Here is a 19,271-nt window from a genome sequence, read left to right on the forward strand (position 1 = left end):
AGCTGAAAAACTTCCCCCGAACTGGGGACAAGACTGGTCATTTTTCTTGAGGACAGTGGCTATGTTTGTCTAAGCCTGGATAACCCCTTTAAGTCAAAACTATTCTGTAACCACGTCTATTAAAGGCGGCCAATAGTTGCTAAAATGTTAATAGATTTGTATACTGAAAAAACACTGAGGCTAGTTACTTTATTGTAAAACATTCATAAACAACAAAAAAACAGACCAGAGTGAAAGTGGCAGTGTGCAATAATAACATATATCACAAAGATGAATTGTGCAAATAGTAATTCATGGGGAGATAATCTCATCAGTCTCAAAGTATTGTGTATGGGTTGCTAACTTGTCTTGCTGTCACCCCTACCAGGAGTATTCATACCGACACATACATAATCTATAATAAAGATCATAAAAGCTCACTCATATAGATGTAAACAGATGCCACTGCCACCAGGTCCCCCTCAACGCACGTTTCGCGTCTATCGCTTCCACAGGAGGGCGTGAGTAAAAACTATTCTGTAACCACGTCTATTAAAGGCGGCCAATAGTTGCTAAAGTGTTAATAGATTGGCTGGAAGAAAGCATTCCATCTATGTGGATGATCTGGACTAGAGATGAGCACTCGAGCATGCTAAAATCCTATTGTTCTAAAATTTTCCAGGACTCCCTAGGGCTTCATCCAACTTCTTCGGCCACTGGTATTCCAATGCCAAACAATCAGACTCATAATTAGGTTGTGCTTATCTCTAGTCTGGACCATATCTAGCACTTACCATTCTAATAGAATGCCCTCTTGACAACTTGGCTGAACCAAAGGGTACTGTACATGGCTGTACATGGTACTGTACGTCCTTTACAACATCCTGCCAGAGGGCAGGCAAAGCAGTCCTATGGATCTTCTCCAGCTTTCCGTTAAACTATCTACTTTGGTTTACATACCTGTAGAGATCGGTCTTAGCTACCCTGTAGTAGGTTGTGCCAGATCAGGTTGCATGCACCATTTTGTTGGCTCTGGCAAACCGTATTTCAAGGTGCCCAATGTCTACCCGCCAATAAAGTTCCAACACATTCTTCACCTTGGGCTAATTTTTTTTCTTATATTTGCTTAAAGAGCTTGTAAATTTGGTTATCCGTTACAAACTGTACCGATAAGCTGGTTTTTAATGGCTCCAAATCTGTTATAATATGAAGACCTTACTTGTTCTACTGTCCCAGATGCATTACAGCCATCCTAACTCGCTATTAAAGGTATTGGCCATTGGTATAAATCAGTGCTATCAAGCTTCTTGACTAAGACGTTGATATGGACTTTTTGTCTTTTGATATAGACTTTTTTTTTTTACAAAGTTTAGAAATATATGTGAATAATCAAGAGGGTTTTTTAATGGAAGAACATGAAGAAATAAATGTTTACGAGTAGATATAAAACAGAATGTCCAGAACTATGAAAATATATCAAACTAACTATACATAGTTGGTATAAAAACGGACACTGGGACCTTATGTATATGTAGAGAGCTATTCTAATGGAAATGTTGGCAGGAAAGGGCTATGGAGATGATACACTGAGTATTTAAAGGAAATTAGTTGTTCTTATCATGGAAAGTTTTATAATCTATTCACATTGCTTCTTGCATATATGCCATATATGTGTATGGGAGCATGATGGATGCCAAACAAGAGACATTTGTTTAATTCGCTAGGTTGCTATGTCTTGGTATGCCTGTTCTTTCTTCTGCACTTTCCTATACCGTCAGCTACTGCAGGAAAATGGATGGTCCCATGCTGTATATAGAGAGTCAGGGAATGCCACTGTGAAAGGAAGAACGTTAAAGGGGGTGCAGAACTAAGACCACTTAGCAGTTTTATTAGCTCTTTAGGGCTCTTTGCAGCCAAATCCCCAACGGCCAGAAAGTGATGGCACAAACTACTATAGAAAAATCCCCAGCTAGACGTGATGGGGACGGTTCCTAATCACTGACAGCAATAAGAGGTCTTGATCTTTTCCTGATTCCAGAATACCCATTTAAACCACGGAAGCTCGGTAAACAGGCAGAGACCTTCAGCACTACTTTATCTATAGGGGTTTTAACTTTTATCTCGAAGGGCCCTTGCACACTATGGAAATTGTGCGGATAATTTGCTATGGATTCCGTAAGCACTCCTGCTTGAACATCTGGCCATCCCATAGGCTTTATTCTAGGCTCAGGTGGATTCAGCTTTCCGCCCAAAGAATTAACCATAGAATGGAGCCTATGGAAATTCAAACCGGAGCGCGCGCGGGGGGGGGGGTGTCGAGAGACGGAATCCATGGCAAGTTATCCGCACGATTTTTGTATTGTGCAAGAGCACTAAAGCAATGGAATAGTGCATTTTAATGTGCAGTCTGGCCTATCTTCTAGATCACACACAGATGGATTCACACCCTATTGTATGATCATATATGCACTGTGTCATCATGTATTCTTTGTATGCATTGTGTCATCAATTCATTAAATTCAGTTTATGGGGCTGGATGAATGTGTTTCGTCTTGTAATGGTGCAATATCGGCTGGAGCATAGAAAGTTTGTAGACGCATTGTAAAATGTCACTCATTAAACTGGTGGCAACCCTGGTATTAAGTCTAGGAGCGGAGGCAGCGTGACTTACTGTCCTATGAACTAGACAAATGACTGTCAGGCTGCAATTCCAAGGGGTTGGTGGTGAAAGTTTCTGCTGTGATGAGTGCAGGGTTATAGGACAGACTGCAGCTGCTTTAGGAATGTGAGAACTGGAGGATGACTGAGGGTCAGGAGGTGCCTTGGAGTACCTCTACTTTACCACACTCTTTGGGAGATGTAAAGGAAACGATAAAGGGCTGCATTTACAGTGTATGGCCATGTTCACACAACGCATGTTTAGCATAAATCAATGTTGCAATTTACAACAACGGCCGTGATTTATGCAAAACATACGTTGTATTGCAATGAATGGAACCCCGGCATGAGCGTATACACATAGAAGAACTGACATGCCAGCTTTCTGTGGCCGCTATTCATTAAATAGCGGCCGCACAGACAAGTCAGTTCACACAATGTAGAGTGCAGCGACGGCCGTATGCTCCATTGTGTACAGCGGTGAATTGGGATGCGGGTGTGTGCGCCCGCATCTGAATTCACCAGAAATGAAGATTTGGCTGGTACTGCAGTACCAGCTAGGATGATCTTCAGTAACACCGGATGTTCCGTGACCTGGCCGGGTCACAGAACGGGCGGTGTTATACGCTGTCTGAACATGGCCTATATCTTTATATATATCTGTATTTACAGCGCTCAAAGAAGTAAACATAAAATAGAAAAAGGGGTCAGCCCTGGTTAAAAAATCAGTATTCATCCCACCGATCCCCCACTGCTGGGTCCCTATTTATCTCTATGTTAAGCCCCATCTCAACACAATGACACTCTCGCTTAAAGGGGTAGTGCGGCGGAAAAGAATTATTGACAGAATAACACACATTACAAAGTTATACAACTTTGTAATGTATGTTATGTCTGTGAATGGCCCCCTTCCCCGTGTCCCACCACCCCCACCCGTGTACCCAGAAGTGTCGTGCGCTATACATACCTGTCACGTGCCGACTCGTCTCCGATCTTCAGTCTGCTATGTCGTCTTCGGCCGGCCGGCCGAATCCCTCCGAGCGTCCTGAGTGCCGGCCGCTGTGCTCAGCCAATCGCGGCTGAGCATCTGATGACGCTGAAGAGGGCGGACAGCACTCAGGACGCTCAGAGGAATTCGGCCCGGCCGTCCGAAGGCCGCCGCACTACCCTTTTAAGGTCCTTTTACACAAAACGATTATCGGCCTTGTCTGTTTACCGACCTGATATTTCAACATGTTGAAGTTTTTGCAGTAATGGTCTGCTGCTCCGTGTAATAGAAGTGGCTGCAGCAGACCAACGCTGACTTTAATGGGAAGCCCCTCCTACCGCTCTCTTTGGCCCCTCCCACCACAAGCAGTGAGTGAGGAACAAGGGGGAAGTGAGACAGGTCGGCGCTTGCTTCCCCCTTAATATAGTGCCTTGTAATAGGGCCTTTAGCCACTCACTGGTATTGATTTATATAGTGATGGGTATGAAGAAATTGAGATCAGAGAGGGCTCAGACACCATTGGAACTGCAGTGGCTAGGGATCAATAATAAGAATATGACTTTTTATTTTGTTAACCCAGTCTTTTTTTTTTTTACTTTTTAAAAAAGAGTAGTAATAATAATAATAATAATAATAATAATAATAATAATAAAAATAATACAGAATAGTTGAGAATTCCCCTAAGCTAAATCTAATGAATCTGTTCTTGTTAAGCATTCCAATTCCTTGGAGAAGTCTGGAATGAGATTGTGGACTGTCCCATCCCAAACTTCTCCAGGGAATCAGAATACTTGAAAAGCAGAACTTGTACAAGGCTAAACAAACAACAAACAACTGCAATGTGGATATGGCAAATCTTAATGTAGCTTTGCTCAACTCTATATAATTAATTATATACTTAACCAAACTTGGGGTCCATATCGCAGTCATAATATGATCTATGAAATGTGATGTAATATACAAAAGGATAGATGGATAAAAGGATAGATAGATCCCAAAGCTGGACATTCTGGCTACATGAAACACATCTTATACAAAGGAAAGTAGGTGATCAAGTAGCAGTAAAATTTGGTAGATTACATATTACCTAACATTACATAATATATAATATAAATGTAATTGTCTTCTTCAGGTGTCATGTTTATCTCCCTGGCCAATGAAGATACTGAGTATAATTTAATACTGAATATCACTAATATCCAATGCTCCACTCTCCATGATCATTTCTCTTTATCTCAATGTGACCTTGTTTTCTTTACAGTATCTTGTGTTTTTTGTCCTGGCATTTCTACATCTTCATTGGTTTACCCTTATGTTTTCCTTCTATAATTTTTACTTTTTTATACTTGTACCAAAGTTTACACCCATTCGACTAGGAACAACCAATATCTTTTCTTATCTTATCTTTTTAATTTCCCATCTTGAATTTCCACTTGTTATCATTATTTTCATTGTTCCCATTGATAGCTCTCTTTCTAAGCCTATGTTTTTTTGCTAGCTCAATAAGAGCGTTAAATACTTACCCTATATCTGAAGGCTAATTTACATTTTAGACATGTACCAGGCAATTGTAGAATTGCAGGGTAATTTAATATTTTTTCCCATTCCATTGAGTGATTCCATAACGTTTCCTTCTCTATGATCTGGAAAAACATAAGCCATTAATAAAAAGAACTTCCTTCTTATTTAGTTGAGGTGTATGTTATGAGGCCAAAATGTTTAGCTATTAAACATTGTTGATCATCCGTTAAATGTGGCAATTCAAGAATTTGTGCTGGGGGTTGTATATTACATAGCCTGCTTATTCTCCATATCAGTTACTATTAGATTATTGTTTGTGTCTTTCTTATGGCTTTTGTCATGTTTTTTCCCTCTTTTGACTACCAGTGACCATTTTACATTGAATCAATGTTAAGTAAAAAGGATCCGATATTTGAGGGGTTACTCAGTTGCTCCTCTTTGTGTCTTTTCCAGGACACTGACATATGAAACAGAAGTGCCATTGTGTGCCCAAGTGCTGGATTCTTCATCCAGGCCAACATCCGATGCCAACCAATTATTGCATTGAAAGCGACAGCTCAGGCTACATGAAAGTGCATAGCCAAGACCTGGCGCTGGGGAGGGGCAGGCGCTTTGTGGCAGTCGTCGAGAAGCCCTTTATTTCGGGATGGAAATCCTGGCACAGGCTATAATCAAGTCGAGTATATTGACTGTAGGAAGCCTGTCATTTCATGCTTCCCTGTGTTAGTGTCTGAGCGTAAAATAATGATGATAACATCCATTTAGGTCTTATTGAATTAATGCCATTAAAGATCCTGTTATTTAATGCAGTTACAGATGTGGAGATGAAGCCGTAGGAAGAAGCTTTTGTCACAGCCTTGTAATGAGGCCAGACCTTCTCTCTAATCTGCACTTTTATCATTTAGCTGCTTTCAGGGGATCTGTTATATATAAAAAACCTACTATATGAAAATAGTATTTTTTTATTTTTAGACTTTTATGCTTGTGTGCATGTGCAATGCAATAAAATTGCAGCATTTTATGTTATTCTCAGAAAATTCTTGTTACTTTGGTTTATGATGTGTTATTCAGTGGCACCACCTACTGGTTTCCAGTCTCAGTTTTTGCCTGGTGTGAATAACAAAAGTGATTTTCCTTTTCTCCGATTAGCGATAAACGATTGCAAACGAGCGCTTTTGCTAACAACCTGAATTCATTCATCATAATACACAGAATGATAGTCGGCAGTTATGATTGTTATTAGTGATAAGCGAACATCCTGATGTTCGGTTTGGATCACGAACACAAACATAAAAAAAAATGATCATGATCCGTTTGTGTTCACCGAACATTCACAAATAACGAACGAACAATATTAGCGTATATTTCGTCTAGAGTTACGCATATGCATGCAGATTATCAAGTGCAAAGCGTAAAATACGTAATAGCAGAGCAATCACGCCGTGCCGTGAGTAGCATTAATGTATCTTTTATCCGCCTGTGCGTATATACGCAATGACGTGCATACATGTATTATACAATACTCATGAGGAATGCTAAACCGCAGCATACAGTCAGCTCAGAAAGTCAAGATGTCCCAAGGAGCCTCCCCTTTTGGCCTTGGAGAACTCAAATACATTGTGAAGCTAATGGACAGGATGGACTATGATGGACACCTGGTCACTACAGGGTTAATAAATGAATCCTTATAGTGCTACAACGCTGGATTCTGTCACCCTTCCTACACTGACAATTTCAGAATGTTCTAAGCCCTACTCGGTCAGCTCTCCCTCCCTACACTGACTAACTACCACTATGAATATTGCTGCCTAACTAAATTCAGATGATGTCCCTGCTCGTGTCACTCTCCCTACTGAACGGCGCAAGAACCAGAAAAGACTTTGAGAAAATTTGCCTTAGCGTCGCGTTTTTAATAGCATGTATGTAATGATGCAAATTGTACAACCAATCATAGTTATGCCAGTAGTGAACATGGTTACTACATTACCTGATGTGCCCTTCCTTCCCCACACGTTCATTGGCTCTTTCAAACTGGTGGGAGGAAACTTACGTAGTTGCGTACATTGTGAGATAAACGCTCGCATGTTGGAAAATGTTCAAAAATAATTGAATCACATTGTCATGAATGTGCCTGTGCCGAACTCCGTGCGCCCCTTGGCTCGTGCTGCGCGCCTGAGATGGCGCTGATATTCATTGTTTTTGTATGTTTGTGCAGTGTCCTGAACACTGCTCTATTTCCTTCTGTGTTTCTTCAGCCACACCCGCTTTGCATGAGATACTCCTGGCCACTCCGGAGTTAACTATGATGCTGGTTAGCTAGTCTGATAGACTGTTCTCCCTGCCAGTCAGGTTGCTCTTGCCCCAGGTGTTCTGAGGAGATTAGGGGTCTGGTCCAATCAGCTCCTGCACTGGACCTCTGGTCTCCTATATAGTGTCTGCCAGCCTGCCTCTCACTGCCGGATATTGAGCTTGTCTTAGCCTGCTTCTGCCTCTGTTTAGCTCTGTTTATTCTGACTACTTTGCCTTGTATTCTGACTATCCCTGCTAGCTGCCTGCCCCTGACCATACTGCCTGTTTATTGACCTTGCTTTTTGGATTGTGTTTTTGTACTGCGCTCCCCGATTGTTGTGACCCAGACTGTCGACCATTCTTTATTGTGTTTTGTCTGTCTGTCTTGTCTTTGTGTCCCACCTAGCCAGTGCAGGGACCGCCGCCCAGTTGCTCGCCGCCATCTTAGGGCGGATTGTGGCAAATAGGTAGAGGACAGTGGGCGGGGCTAAGCTTAGGGCTCACTGTCTTGTATTGTCCTGCTGTCCGGTTCCTGACACACATTGTTTGCGATCTGCAAACACAAACAATTAAAAGCATGTTTGTATGAACATACGAACATTTACGAACATATTTGCTCAACACTAATCGTTATTATGATCGTTTGTATATTCTAGTGATAATCTTTCCATGTAATTGGGCCCTAAGACCCCAGGTGCATACCACATGGCTCCCAACTCCCTAGCATACCATATAATCATCATGATGGTGCTCTTCACTGAAGCACTGTGAGTCTAAGGGCCCTATTACATAGAGCGATAATCTGCCAAATCAGGTCAATTTAGCAGATTATCGCTCTGTGTAATAAAGACGACAACCAGCTGAAGAAACAGTCATCGGCTAAAGATGGTTAAAAATCATTGGCTTGTCCAGACTGGGAACTTTTTCGAACAGGGAGGGGGTGATTAAAAATAATAAACTGCACTTACCTCCCTGGCTCCTGCACCACCACCAGTATCTTACTGCTCCTTCCCCGTTGTGCAGCTGCTTCTGGGGTCATGATGATGCAGGCCGGCCCAGCCAGTCAGTGGCTGCAACAGTGTCCCCTGCCCGCATAACACCTTTAAACCTTAGGCTGCCTATACACATAGATCTAGGCTAACCATCCATTCCTTTTTTCATGACAAACACTCGGTGTTGACTGGCCAGATACAATGGTTGGTGAAACATGTCCCATGGGAAATGCTAAAATTGTTTCAATCATAGCTTCATCATTAGAAACCCAGCCTGGTCACATAGACAGACTGAGATCAATATAATACTGGTGATTGTTTTAGCTTATGGCATCAATGAGCAGACTGACAACCTTTACCAACCAAGTGTGAAAAACACGTCTCTAGTGTACGCCAGCTTTACACATTCAATTGATCCTTTCTGACAGGTCTGGGCTATTTCATCTCTTATTTCTAAGAAATACTGTTGGCAGATATGTACTTTGTAAGAGGAATATCCCACCCCATGTGGTAGTTTTGATATTGTCCCTGCTGGTATGTCCCCACTGTTGCCTCTATGTTCATCTTTTGGCAGTCCTTTACCCGATTTATGCTGATGCTTATGGACTGCTCAGCAGGGAAGTCACACTCTTAAAGCTTCACATATTATTAAAGGGGTTATCCAGCACTACAAAAACATGGCCACTTTCCCCCTACTGTTGTCTCCAGTTTGGGTGGGGTTTTGAAACTCAGTTCCATTGAAGTAAATGGAGCTTAATTGCAAACTGCACCTGAACTGGAGACAACAGTGGGGGGCAAAGTGGCCATGTTTTTGTAGCGCTGGATAACCCCTTTAAGAAACATGGCTATCTTGGTTGTTAGAAAGAAGAAAAGTCTGGTGTCTGCACAGGCATTGTGGCCCTGAAGGATAAACTCCGTCGGAGAAAGGAGAAAAAAAAAAAAAAAGACACTGTTCACGCAACACAGGGGTAGGGCCTCAAGCCAAGTATTATATGACGCGACATTACACACTTGGGTTCTCAGGGTTTGTGTAAGGTAGTGATATAGCAAGTATAAAAACCCATGGAGATGAAGAGTCATTTATTTATTAAGTGACTGATGCAACTCTGTAACATACATATTGGTGCAGCAAAATGTGGTGAAAAGTACAGTGCAGTATGGACTAAGAGCTGGCAGTCTCCTTGGCGCAGCCTAACATGGTGGGGCCTGGTTTAAGGAACACTTTGAAAGGATTGTGCTATTATTTTTCAAGGAAGCCCCTCTTCCTTAAAGTGTCACTGTTGTTATAACTTTCAAAATCTAAATCAACAGTAGATGTGATATAAAGCAAGTTTGCAATATACAGTCATTATTTTTATGCTGCAAAACAAAGCTGAACTTACCAGAAATCCAGGTCCAGTCTCCTGAAGGCAGATTTTTAGTCTTAAAAAAAACAGACTAAGCACAGGAATTTCGGCCAGTACAGAGAGTCACGTCTCAATGTGTCCATCAGTCACATGGCTGCCTTCTCAGTGAGCGCTCAGATGGCCTGGGATACACAGGACTTCCTGTTTTTTGACTCTTTTTTTTTTTTCTCAAAAAGCAGAAAACAGTCAGAAAACAGGAAGTGCGATGCTCTCGATAACTAAAAAAAATTATGAATGTAAATTGCAAACTTGCTTTATATCACATCTACTTTTGGTTTCAATTTTGAAAGTTATAATGACAGGTACACTTTAACCTCTACATGTCTATAGGGGCCTATAAAATGGGCCTGTCAGGCAGCGTAGCATCAGCATACAGCTACGGTCAGACAAACAGGAAGCTCACTGTATTCAGCCTGATCATGAACAAACATGTCTGAGTAACTGTGATAGGGTAAAGAATCGTGTGTCTGAGAACACATTATATAACTTAGTGCTCACATACAACATCCATTTATTTTTGAAGACCCACAGATAATAGCTTTGTGATAGAAAAGATAGTGACCCATTGTATATGATATCTAATACAAGGCATAGAAAACATATCTTTTATAGGTGTTTGGCTGGTATCATTCCTATCAGGCCAACTCTACATGGTATGAAGAGTTCACTATCTACATCAGCGTTCATAGCATGTGATTATGAGTAACGGATAATGCCGTTCTAGCTGGCAATGTTTCACATACCATAGAGAGAACCCTGATTGATCCCATTTCCTTTGCTATTGGGTGGCAAATACTTGTTCAGGATTTCCCCTTCCATAGGAACTTATTGTTGGTTAGCATGGAGCGGAGAACCAGCCCAAAGGTCATGGACAAGGCATTGAGATACAAGCATATACCAAGCCCTTCTGTTCTTGGTGACAAAACTCATAATGGGGGTTCAGTGTTATGTCTTTTATGTACTTTTATGGCACTTTTTTTCAGTGGACCTCTATATAGGAAAGTGGACCTACAGTTGACTAACGTATGAGAACATAGTCCTAATCAAATGCATGCACCTGCCCCTCTAAATGTGTTCACCGCTACAATAATCTGTGTCTATGTCACTCTTTAGGGTCGGTGTACGAGAGAAAACTGTAAATATCTGCATCCTCCTCCGCACTTAAAAACACAGCTAGAAATAAATGGACGGAATAACCTTATACAGCAAAAGACAGCAGCCGCAATGCTCGCACAGCAGATGCAGTTCATGCTCCCCGGCACCCAGCTACAGCCAATTGTAAGTACACATCCTTAATACCCTTGGTGTCAATTCTGTACTTTGTATATGGTATTTTTTTATTTCAAAGTTATCGTCAAAACATTATCTAATCCCAGTTTGACCTAATATAAAGGTATTTTAGTAATTGTTAAAAATGTAAGTCATAGGCCGCAACTTAAAGAAACAATCTGGTCAACAATCCGAGATGTCATTCTTAAAGCGTATCATTCATGCGGGTAGAAGGATACACTGTGAAAATCCTGCTGGTATGCTGTCTCTTCAGACCTGATGTGGAGTTTTTCTGGGAGGGCTGTCAACTCAATGCGGTCAACTCCGCTTCCAAAAGAATTCCATCTCCAGTGCGTGCCTGAACAGACAGTGTACCAACAGGATTTTTACAGCAAAAAAATATAGTTACCCTTTCAGAATTATCACCACACCCTCAATTGTAACCCCTGTAGTTATTAGAGAAGTAGCCTGATATAACAAAAAAAGTCGCTGAGACAGTAGCTTTGGGAGAGTGGGGAAGGTAAGTATAACTTTTTTTTCTTTTCATACCACCCCTAGCAGCAAACAACATTTTTGTCATACTAGAATACCCCTTTAATTGGAATTTCGTAAGCTGCCTAGCTGATGGGTTTCCATGCAGAACTTAAAGGGAACCTGTCACCGGGGACGCGGGCACAGAGCCCACCCGGGGGGCTGCACCGGGGGTCGGGCGGGTTCTGTGCCCGCGTCCGCTGTGACAGGCTCCCTTTAAACTGAAATGACTATAAAGACTCAGTATTGGTACAAAACTTTATGCATAGCTCTGCTGAGTCCTGAAATATTCTACTTTGATGCTGGTTTCACACATGGCAGTTTTCATTGTTTTTTTTTTGTTTGTATTTTGGACAACTGCCAGTGCAGTTTTAGTGCCAAAACCAGAGGTGGATTCAAATGGGATGAAAAAATTAAAAATATAAAGGGATCCACTTCTAGTTTAGGCATGCTATGTGTGAAGCCTGCATCAAAGTAGAATATTTCAGGGCTCATGTGCACAGCATAGCCATGTCTATACTGTGCAGTGACACACAATCCTTACAGCTATATATTATGGAGGAATCCATACGGCATGTGATAGAATGTTAAACTTTTTCTTTTCAGTTGAATTCTGTTAAATCCTCCAGAAATAACTTAGTATGATTCAATATAAAATCAATAGCATATAGAACTATAATATCCCACAGTATGAACTGAAACATTATATATCCTTCTATATGAGAACATATTGACTTAAAATACAAAAAAAGAAATCTTGAGTTCTCTTCTGATAGAATGTAGTGAACTTTATTTCATTTTCCTACCTCACTTCTGTTGGTTCAGATATAGTGGATGTGTAAGGAACTTTCGTTTGTTCGGTAGACAATGCCCATTAATGTTCACTAATAGTTTGCACACATCTACTTCTTATTGTAACTTGCCCTCATATCTATAGAAATTTACATTATATTGACTTATACTGACTTATGTGTGTATCCTTATAACCCAATATTTGCGCTACATTTAAGGCTTCTACAATGTGTCAAGCTGTTTTTAGATCAAGCGTTATCTTAGACAATGACAAAAGACCATGAGTTTCACAAGTATTCCCCCATCTGTTTAATATGGAAATAGGGCAGATCTACTGGGTTTTTGTGGTTTCTCGTTTGCTTTCAGATACGTTATGTGCACCCTTTCCATTCCCACTTATGTATAAGTGCATAGTGATGGTGAACCAGTATTGTGCAGTTGACAGTGGCAGAATCTACATATTACATAGAGTGAGCGTCTCATATTCTCGGAGGCAGAACTCTAAAGCCCCTTGTACGCAGGCTGATTGTCAGGAAGGAGTATTGCTAGAAACGCCCTTCAAGCCAATAATCAGTCCATGTAAAAGTGTCAGCGACCAGCTGAGGAGTGGGAAAAAGCATGCCAGTTGGCTGATCGCATCTTTTGTGCGGCTTCAAAATTTATTGGTATCAGCTGCACATCTTCCTGTGTAAACAAAGTACATGCGGCCAATAACGGTATACTGTATTTAAATTTGAAGACACTGCAAACAAGCACTGATTTCACTGATCGTCGCTCGCTTGCGTCCTTGCATGGCCTCATATTGAGCCATGTAAAAGGACCCTTAGGCCTTATGCACACGTTCAATATTTTTTTCAAGTCCGTAGATTCCTCCCGATATCCACCCATACAACCTGCTAAAAATTACGGATTGGGCATATGTAGTGCATCCGTATTTCTGTAAATCCTTCTTTTTTTTTAAACGTCAATTATAACTCATCTGTATTTTTACGAATGCCAAACAAGTTACAATACGTAAAAAATAGCGGATCCTATTGATTTCTATGAGATCTATGTATCCGTAAAAAAAAATCTGGGTCCACACTAGGACATGTCCTTTTTTTTCAGCATTGGTTTGCGTCCTTGTAATCGACTGATTGTGTGAATAGCCCAATAGACAACAATGTGTATTAACTTGAATATGGAAATACAGATCCGTAGATTCTTGGATGTGTGAATAAGGCCTTACTCTTATCCTCTTCTTTAAACCACCATATAACAAGTGTGCAGTATGTTCTACAACCCCTTATTCATTCTAGCTGTCAGACACCCCCCTGGATCATGGATATAAACACATCACTATTTGACCGATAAGGATGTGATTCTCTAGGGCCTGACTGATCATGAGATCTAAGGGATGAAGACTCTTCGATGGTTATCCAGGCATGATGGCTCATCTGTACTTGCAGCTCAGTAGATGAGCCAATATGTCCATTAAAATTGACACAGATTATTGGTGGAGCATCCACCAAAAAAACAGTAATGGTTTATCCTAACTCTGGAAAAAATCCTTTAAGCTTTTAGGTTGACATAAGCTTTAGCTAGTTTCACGACATATTGCCTATGTCCTAATAAACCAAACACCCTGATTGAAATCTAACTGACCCCTTTGAAATCATTGCGGTCCCTTGGGCACCTTTGGCATCCAGCATGTAAGACATCTGGCGCCGCATTAATTTAGTTCACATGTGAACCTAGCCTTAGAAACATTTGCTGTTCTTGCCTTTCATAGTGTCATCACCAGACTTTGCCCATTATGACCTCTCCATTACTGTCGCAGTTTTAGACAAAAGCATATGGATGTTGTCACATATCTCTCGATAGCCGGGGACATTTGCTTCCTTTAAATAGGGCAATGATGGCCGATCGAAGGCGGCTGCTAACTCTGGGCTAACAATAACCGACCTGCACAACATGTGGGATTCCCAATTACAAGGAGAACTTGTCACTGTGGAATTGATTTGACCTGTCAAGAAGGAAAATCTAAATGTAGGACATGCGGTTGTATCCCTTTAACTGGCCCCTTAGCGCTGCTGTACAGAGCTACAGTATATCTATCTCCTAGCTAATCTTTAGACCGGTGAGGTGAAACCCCACCATAAAGTGCTGCTTAATAAATGAGAGGTAATGGGAAATGTTTTGTCTGCCGCAGTCGTACTTACCATGAATAATCATGCGCATGGATCCCACTTAACCTCCATGCTCGCCTGTAAGCAGCTTATTAGTTTTAAAGCCTTGCACTCAGACATTGGGCGAGGCCTTGTAGAAAGCATGAGCAATATCAAATAATGCCACTAAGTGATAAGTTACATGTACCGAGCCGCCATAATTAACCGATCTGAAATTCATAGAACACGAAGACGCATTTTGCATTTATGAGATTCGCATCCCTTAAGTAATGTGCATCCGTGATGAACGTTTATTGCTATGTACTCCATTCATTCAAAGAAGTAGAACCATCTTACAGGATGTCTATTTTTTCATCGAATAAAAACAAATACAATCGTACTTTCTGCATGATCGGACAAAGAGCAATAGCGTTGTATAGGATCCACCCATCTTCTCCAGCATTAGCAGGAGCCTTATAGTTATGAGCACTGCTGTACACATAGATACATGGAGCATAGGTTGGGTATACTTTGTAGTATGTTATGAAGAAACCTGAAGAACCTGGGTTAGCTATAACAGTCTAGCCAAGGTACGCTATAGACGCACACCATTAAGCTTCCATAAGGGTATAGAAAGAGAAGGAGCACTGGTTCTTTGCTTCTGGGTGGTGAAATCATGTACAATCCAGTGGAAAATTAATGTGTCCCAAAGAATATAGAAATGGAAGAAGTAGGGTAACGAATATCAGGTGGTGTGGCTTACTTAATTTATAAGTTACAGAAACAGATAGACATTCTCAGGTTAAGTTCACACTGAGGAATAGACAAGAAATTGAAGAGGAACGTTTTCTGCTTGAAGTTTCCTCTTCTTCAGCACTGGCAGAATTGGTGCGGCATAGCCGCAGAATTCATGCAGAAAGCGGAAATTCACAGCCCCAATGACTTCTACGGGATTTTTCTAGCGGAATCCGCCCAAAGAATTGACATGTCAATTATTTGGGTGGAAAGTGGATCCATGGCAGAACATTCTGCCATGTGAACAATAGACTGGAAATCCCACTGAACACAAAGAGACATTTCCCTGTACATGTTTTACAGGCAGGATTTCAAGCGGAATACACAAAAATTAAGAACGGATTCCTTGCCTATTCAGTGTGAACATACCCTTAGAGAGAGTGATTGGCACCAAATGTGGCACCTCAAGCGATTATGATGCGTTTACACAGACAGATTTATCTGACACATTTTTGAAGCCAGGAACAGACTATAAACAGAAAACAGATCATGAAGGAAAGACTTTCTCCTCTTCTCAAATCCATTCCTGGCTTTGGCTTCAAGAATCTGTCAGATAAATCTCTCTGTGTAAACACCCCATAAGACATTTAGGCCCCATCCTGTGCATATGCCATAAATGTCTGTATTTGGGAATAAGCCTTTAAGTCCCACAAAAACACATTCATATAGTACGTTGCATTTTTGAAAAAAATTAATTCTTCTGCACTAATGAGTTTTATAATAATGTAACCTAATAACACATAACTAGTCCTGTAAATTAGGTTATGCAGTAGGGAATACAAAAAAAATGTGCTTTTTGTGTGTGTGTGTGTGTGTGTGTGTGTGCTAAACAAGCTGATAAATAGGATAGAATAGGATAGATCATCAGCCACCAGAACCCCTCGCCCCCCCCCATCCACCAATCACCTGTTTAGTGCCCACACCACAACATGGAGGGGACTGGTAGTAGTTGGCTCCAGTCACTCTGTAGCCGTGGCACTGAATAAGTGCAGCTTAGTTTTCATGGAAGTGAATGGCAGAGATGCAGTAACCAGGTCTAGCCACTACACAGTGAACAGAGCTAGCTGCTATCGGCCCTGTTCCCTGTGTACCATGGGCGCTAAAGAGCTGATCGGTGGCGGTGCCAGGTCAGTGACTGATTACCTATCCTGTCATAAATTTACAGGGGTTGTCTAGGATTAAAAAAAAGCAAAGCTACTTTCTTTCAAAAACAGCACCACACCTGTTCTCAGGTTGGGTGTGGTATTACATTTCAACTCCATTTACCTCAATGGAACTGAGCTGCAAAACAGCAACCAAGCTAAGGACAGGATGGTTGCTGTGTCTGAAAGAAAGCAGCCATGTTTTTTTTAAGTTTGAACAACCCTTTTAATGAAATATTAGCCAGTAAAACATAACCAGTCCTATAAAATGAGTGTACCTAGAAAGAAATGCAAAACAATGTGCCCAGACCTTAAGGCTTCAAAGTAAACATATTAGCATTGGCAGTACATGTAGCTCTGTGTGTGACAGAACTATCTATTTATCATTTCTGTTCCTCGGGGGCGGGGCTAAAGGAGTTTTAGTGTTGAAGGTTTAACTACAATTTAAAGTAAACACCAGTGCCATGTGTTGTGCTCTTTATACACCATATTAGCCATCTGTTTAATCTATGCACTAACGAAGCTCCTGAACTGTACCGTGATCATATCCACAGATCCCCATTCTAATTTTAGCCTCTATATGAGAATTATATGCTGGTGTTTGCATTTATTTGCTGTAGTCTGTGCAATTCAATATTTATAATGTGTAATATAGTTTTCCACTGAGAATTCTGGGAAGAAGAATATGCAAAGGAGCTCTCTGGTGCCACATTAGGAGGTGCCGTTCCTATCAAGTCAATATTTCACCAATTTTAGAAGCATTAGCACATGACTGGGGACTTAATAGGCCCAGACAGACCCCCTCCTGCTTTGTATAGCCTTCTTCCCAGGGTAATTCTATAGCTGCTACAAATGGCTGCTGCAACTTTATTCTAGAACCAGCAACCAAAGGGAAAATAGGTCAGGGGCATAATTGTTTACACAGGTAAAACCAAGCATGTAATAAAAGTACAAAGAGTATTCCCAGTGCAGCTTTTGACCTGCTTTAAGTGACAATTACTACATAACAGAAAATATAAATTTTGTTAATGCTTACAACCAGGTTAGCCAAAGGGAAGGGATATATGAATAGCCGTGACCAGACAAGACATAGACAGGATTAACAGCTGCCTGGGGTGGGGGCGTATCACATCGCTCAGCAGTCCGTACACCATTAGTTGTAGTCACTCATTTAACTATATAAAAAGAAGTTGCATGGCATCTATTGCAGAGAGTGCTGTCACTTGATGCCAGACCAATTCCCATTTTTTCCCTGCACAAAAAATATACGGAGACTAATAAAGTAATCTGAAAGGCCTCTGGGGGTAACATTACCCCTTGAGGAGAGCACTATGAAGGTGTGTGGAGGCTTATAGGGCACTCATGCTCTGCTATGAATTCTGGGAAGAAGGATATGCTAAGCAGCAGTCTTGCGCCACCTTCTGGAGATAGCTTTCCTTATGAGCCAGTGTTTATGCTCCTTTCCCCCTTGAAAGGAAAACTCATCACCCTCTCATAGTTGCTTATAACTTCATACATTTCAGAGACCCTGAGCAGCATAGGCCAGGAACGTACTGTATATACTGTGAATGGAATGCTATCAGCACTTTCTGATTTATGGTGACCTCTCCCTGAACTAGCTCTCCCTGTAAGGCTCTTATCCCTCTGTGGGCACACCACTAAGTGTAAGGCCCTGTTCATACTGCAGAAAACAGGCAAAAATTCCGAGCTGAATCCCCGCCGCGGACTCTGCTCGGAATTCCGCCTTTCTCACTGCCTCAATGTTAAAGGGGTTGTCCAGCGAAAAAATTTTTCTTTTAAATCAACTGGTGTCAAAAAGTTATATAGATTTGTAATTTACTTCTATTAAAAAATCTTAAGTCTTCCCATACTTATTAGCTACTGTATGTCCTGCAGGAAATGTTTGATTTTCAGTCTGACACTGCTGAAATCTCTGGCCGAGACAGAAACTGTCCAGAGCAGGAGAGGTTTTCTATGAGGATTGCCATTGAAAACCTCTCCTACTCTGGACAGTTCCTGTCTCAACCAGAGATGTCAGCAGAGAGCACTGTGTCAGACTGAAAATAAAACATTTCCTGCAGGACATACAGCAGCTGATAAGTGTGAGAAGACCTTATATTTTTTAATAGAAGTAAATTTTAAATCTATATAACTTTCTGACTCCAGTTGATTTGAAAGAAAAAGATTTTCGCTTTAAGTATATGGCGCCTCCACTCTCCGCTGAAAGAATTGTGGTTATTAATCATGGAGAGGCATCTATAGTGGGAGCAATACAGCTCCAGTATACCTAGTAGGGAATGGCAGCCTTAAAGTGGTTATCCAGCGCTACGAAAACATGCCCACTTTCTTCCAGAGATAGCACCACTCTTGTCTCCCGTTCAGGTGAAGTTTACAATTAACCTCCATTCACTTCAATGGAATTAAGTTGCAAAACCTACACCCAAACTGGAGACAAGAGTGGAGCTGTCTGTGGAAGAAAGTGTCCATGTTTTTGTAGCGCTGGATAACCCCTTTAATTCAAATTATGGTTGATCTTATAGAGGCACTGTGACAGCTGACACAGCTGGTGTGGACTTTAAGACTGTTATGGCGGGTGCTGTGACTGACCACATGAGATCCCTAAGGGGGAACCTAGCTTATTAGCCTTCATTAAGACTGATTGTCATCCATCTGTGTGCAGTTTTAAATACGAGTAACAAATATCCGCCCTTACATGGGAGCTCCTATAGCGAATACAAATATAACAGTATTTTATTTTTGCA

General features: G+C 41.2%; 1 protein-coding gene and 1 long non-coding RNA gene across 12 annotated transcripts in view; one reads left to right on the forward strand and one right to left on the reverse strand.

The window, feature by feature from the left end:
* MBNL3 (muscleblind like splicing regulator 3) overlaps positions 1 to 19,271 on the forward strand; it is a 127,146-nt gene that overhangs the window by 72,665 nt on the left and 35,210 nt on the right. For all 11 annotated transcript variants that reach the window (XM_069943208.1, XM_069943207.1, XM_069943202.1 and 8 more), the window contains one exon: positions 10,947 to 11,111. In XM_069943208.1, coding sequence (XP_069799309.1) covers positions 10,947 to 11,111 — 165 coding nt within the window. The remainder of the gene's footprint in view (positions 1 to 10,946; positions 11,112 to 19,271) is intronic.
* Positions 1 to 19,271, reverse strand: part of LOC138765979 (uncharacterized) — a 110,049-nt gene that overhangs the window by 17,323 nt on the left and 73,455 nt on the right. The window lies entirely within an intron of this gene.

The sequence above is a fragment of the Dendropsophus ebraccatus genome, chromosome 10 (assembly GCF_027789765.1).
Source record: "Dendropsophus ebraccatus isolate aDenEbr1 chromosome 10, aDenEbr1.pat, whole genome shotgun sequence".
Lineage (NCBI taxonomy): Eukaryota > Metazoa > Chordata > Amphibia > Anura > Hylidae > Dendropsophus > Dendropsophus ebraccatus.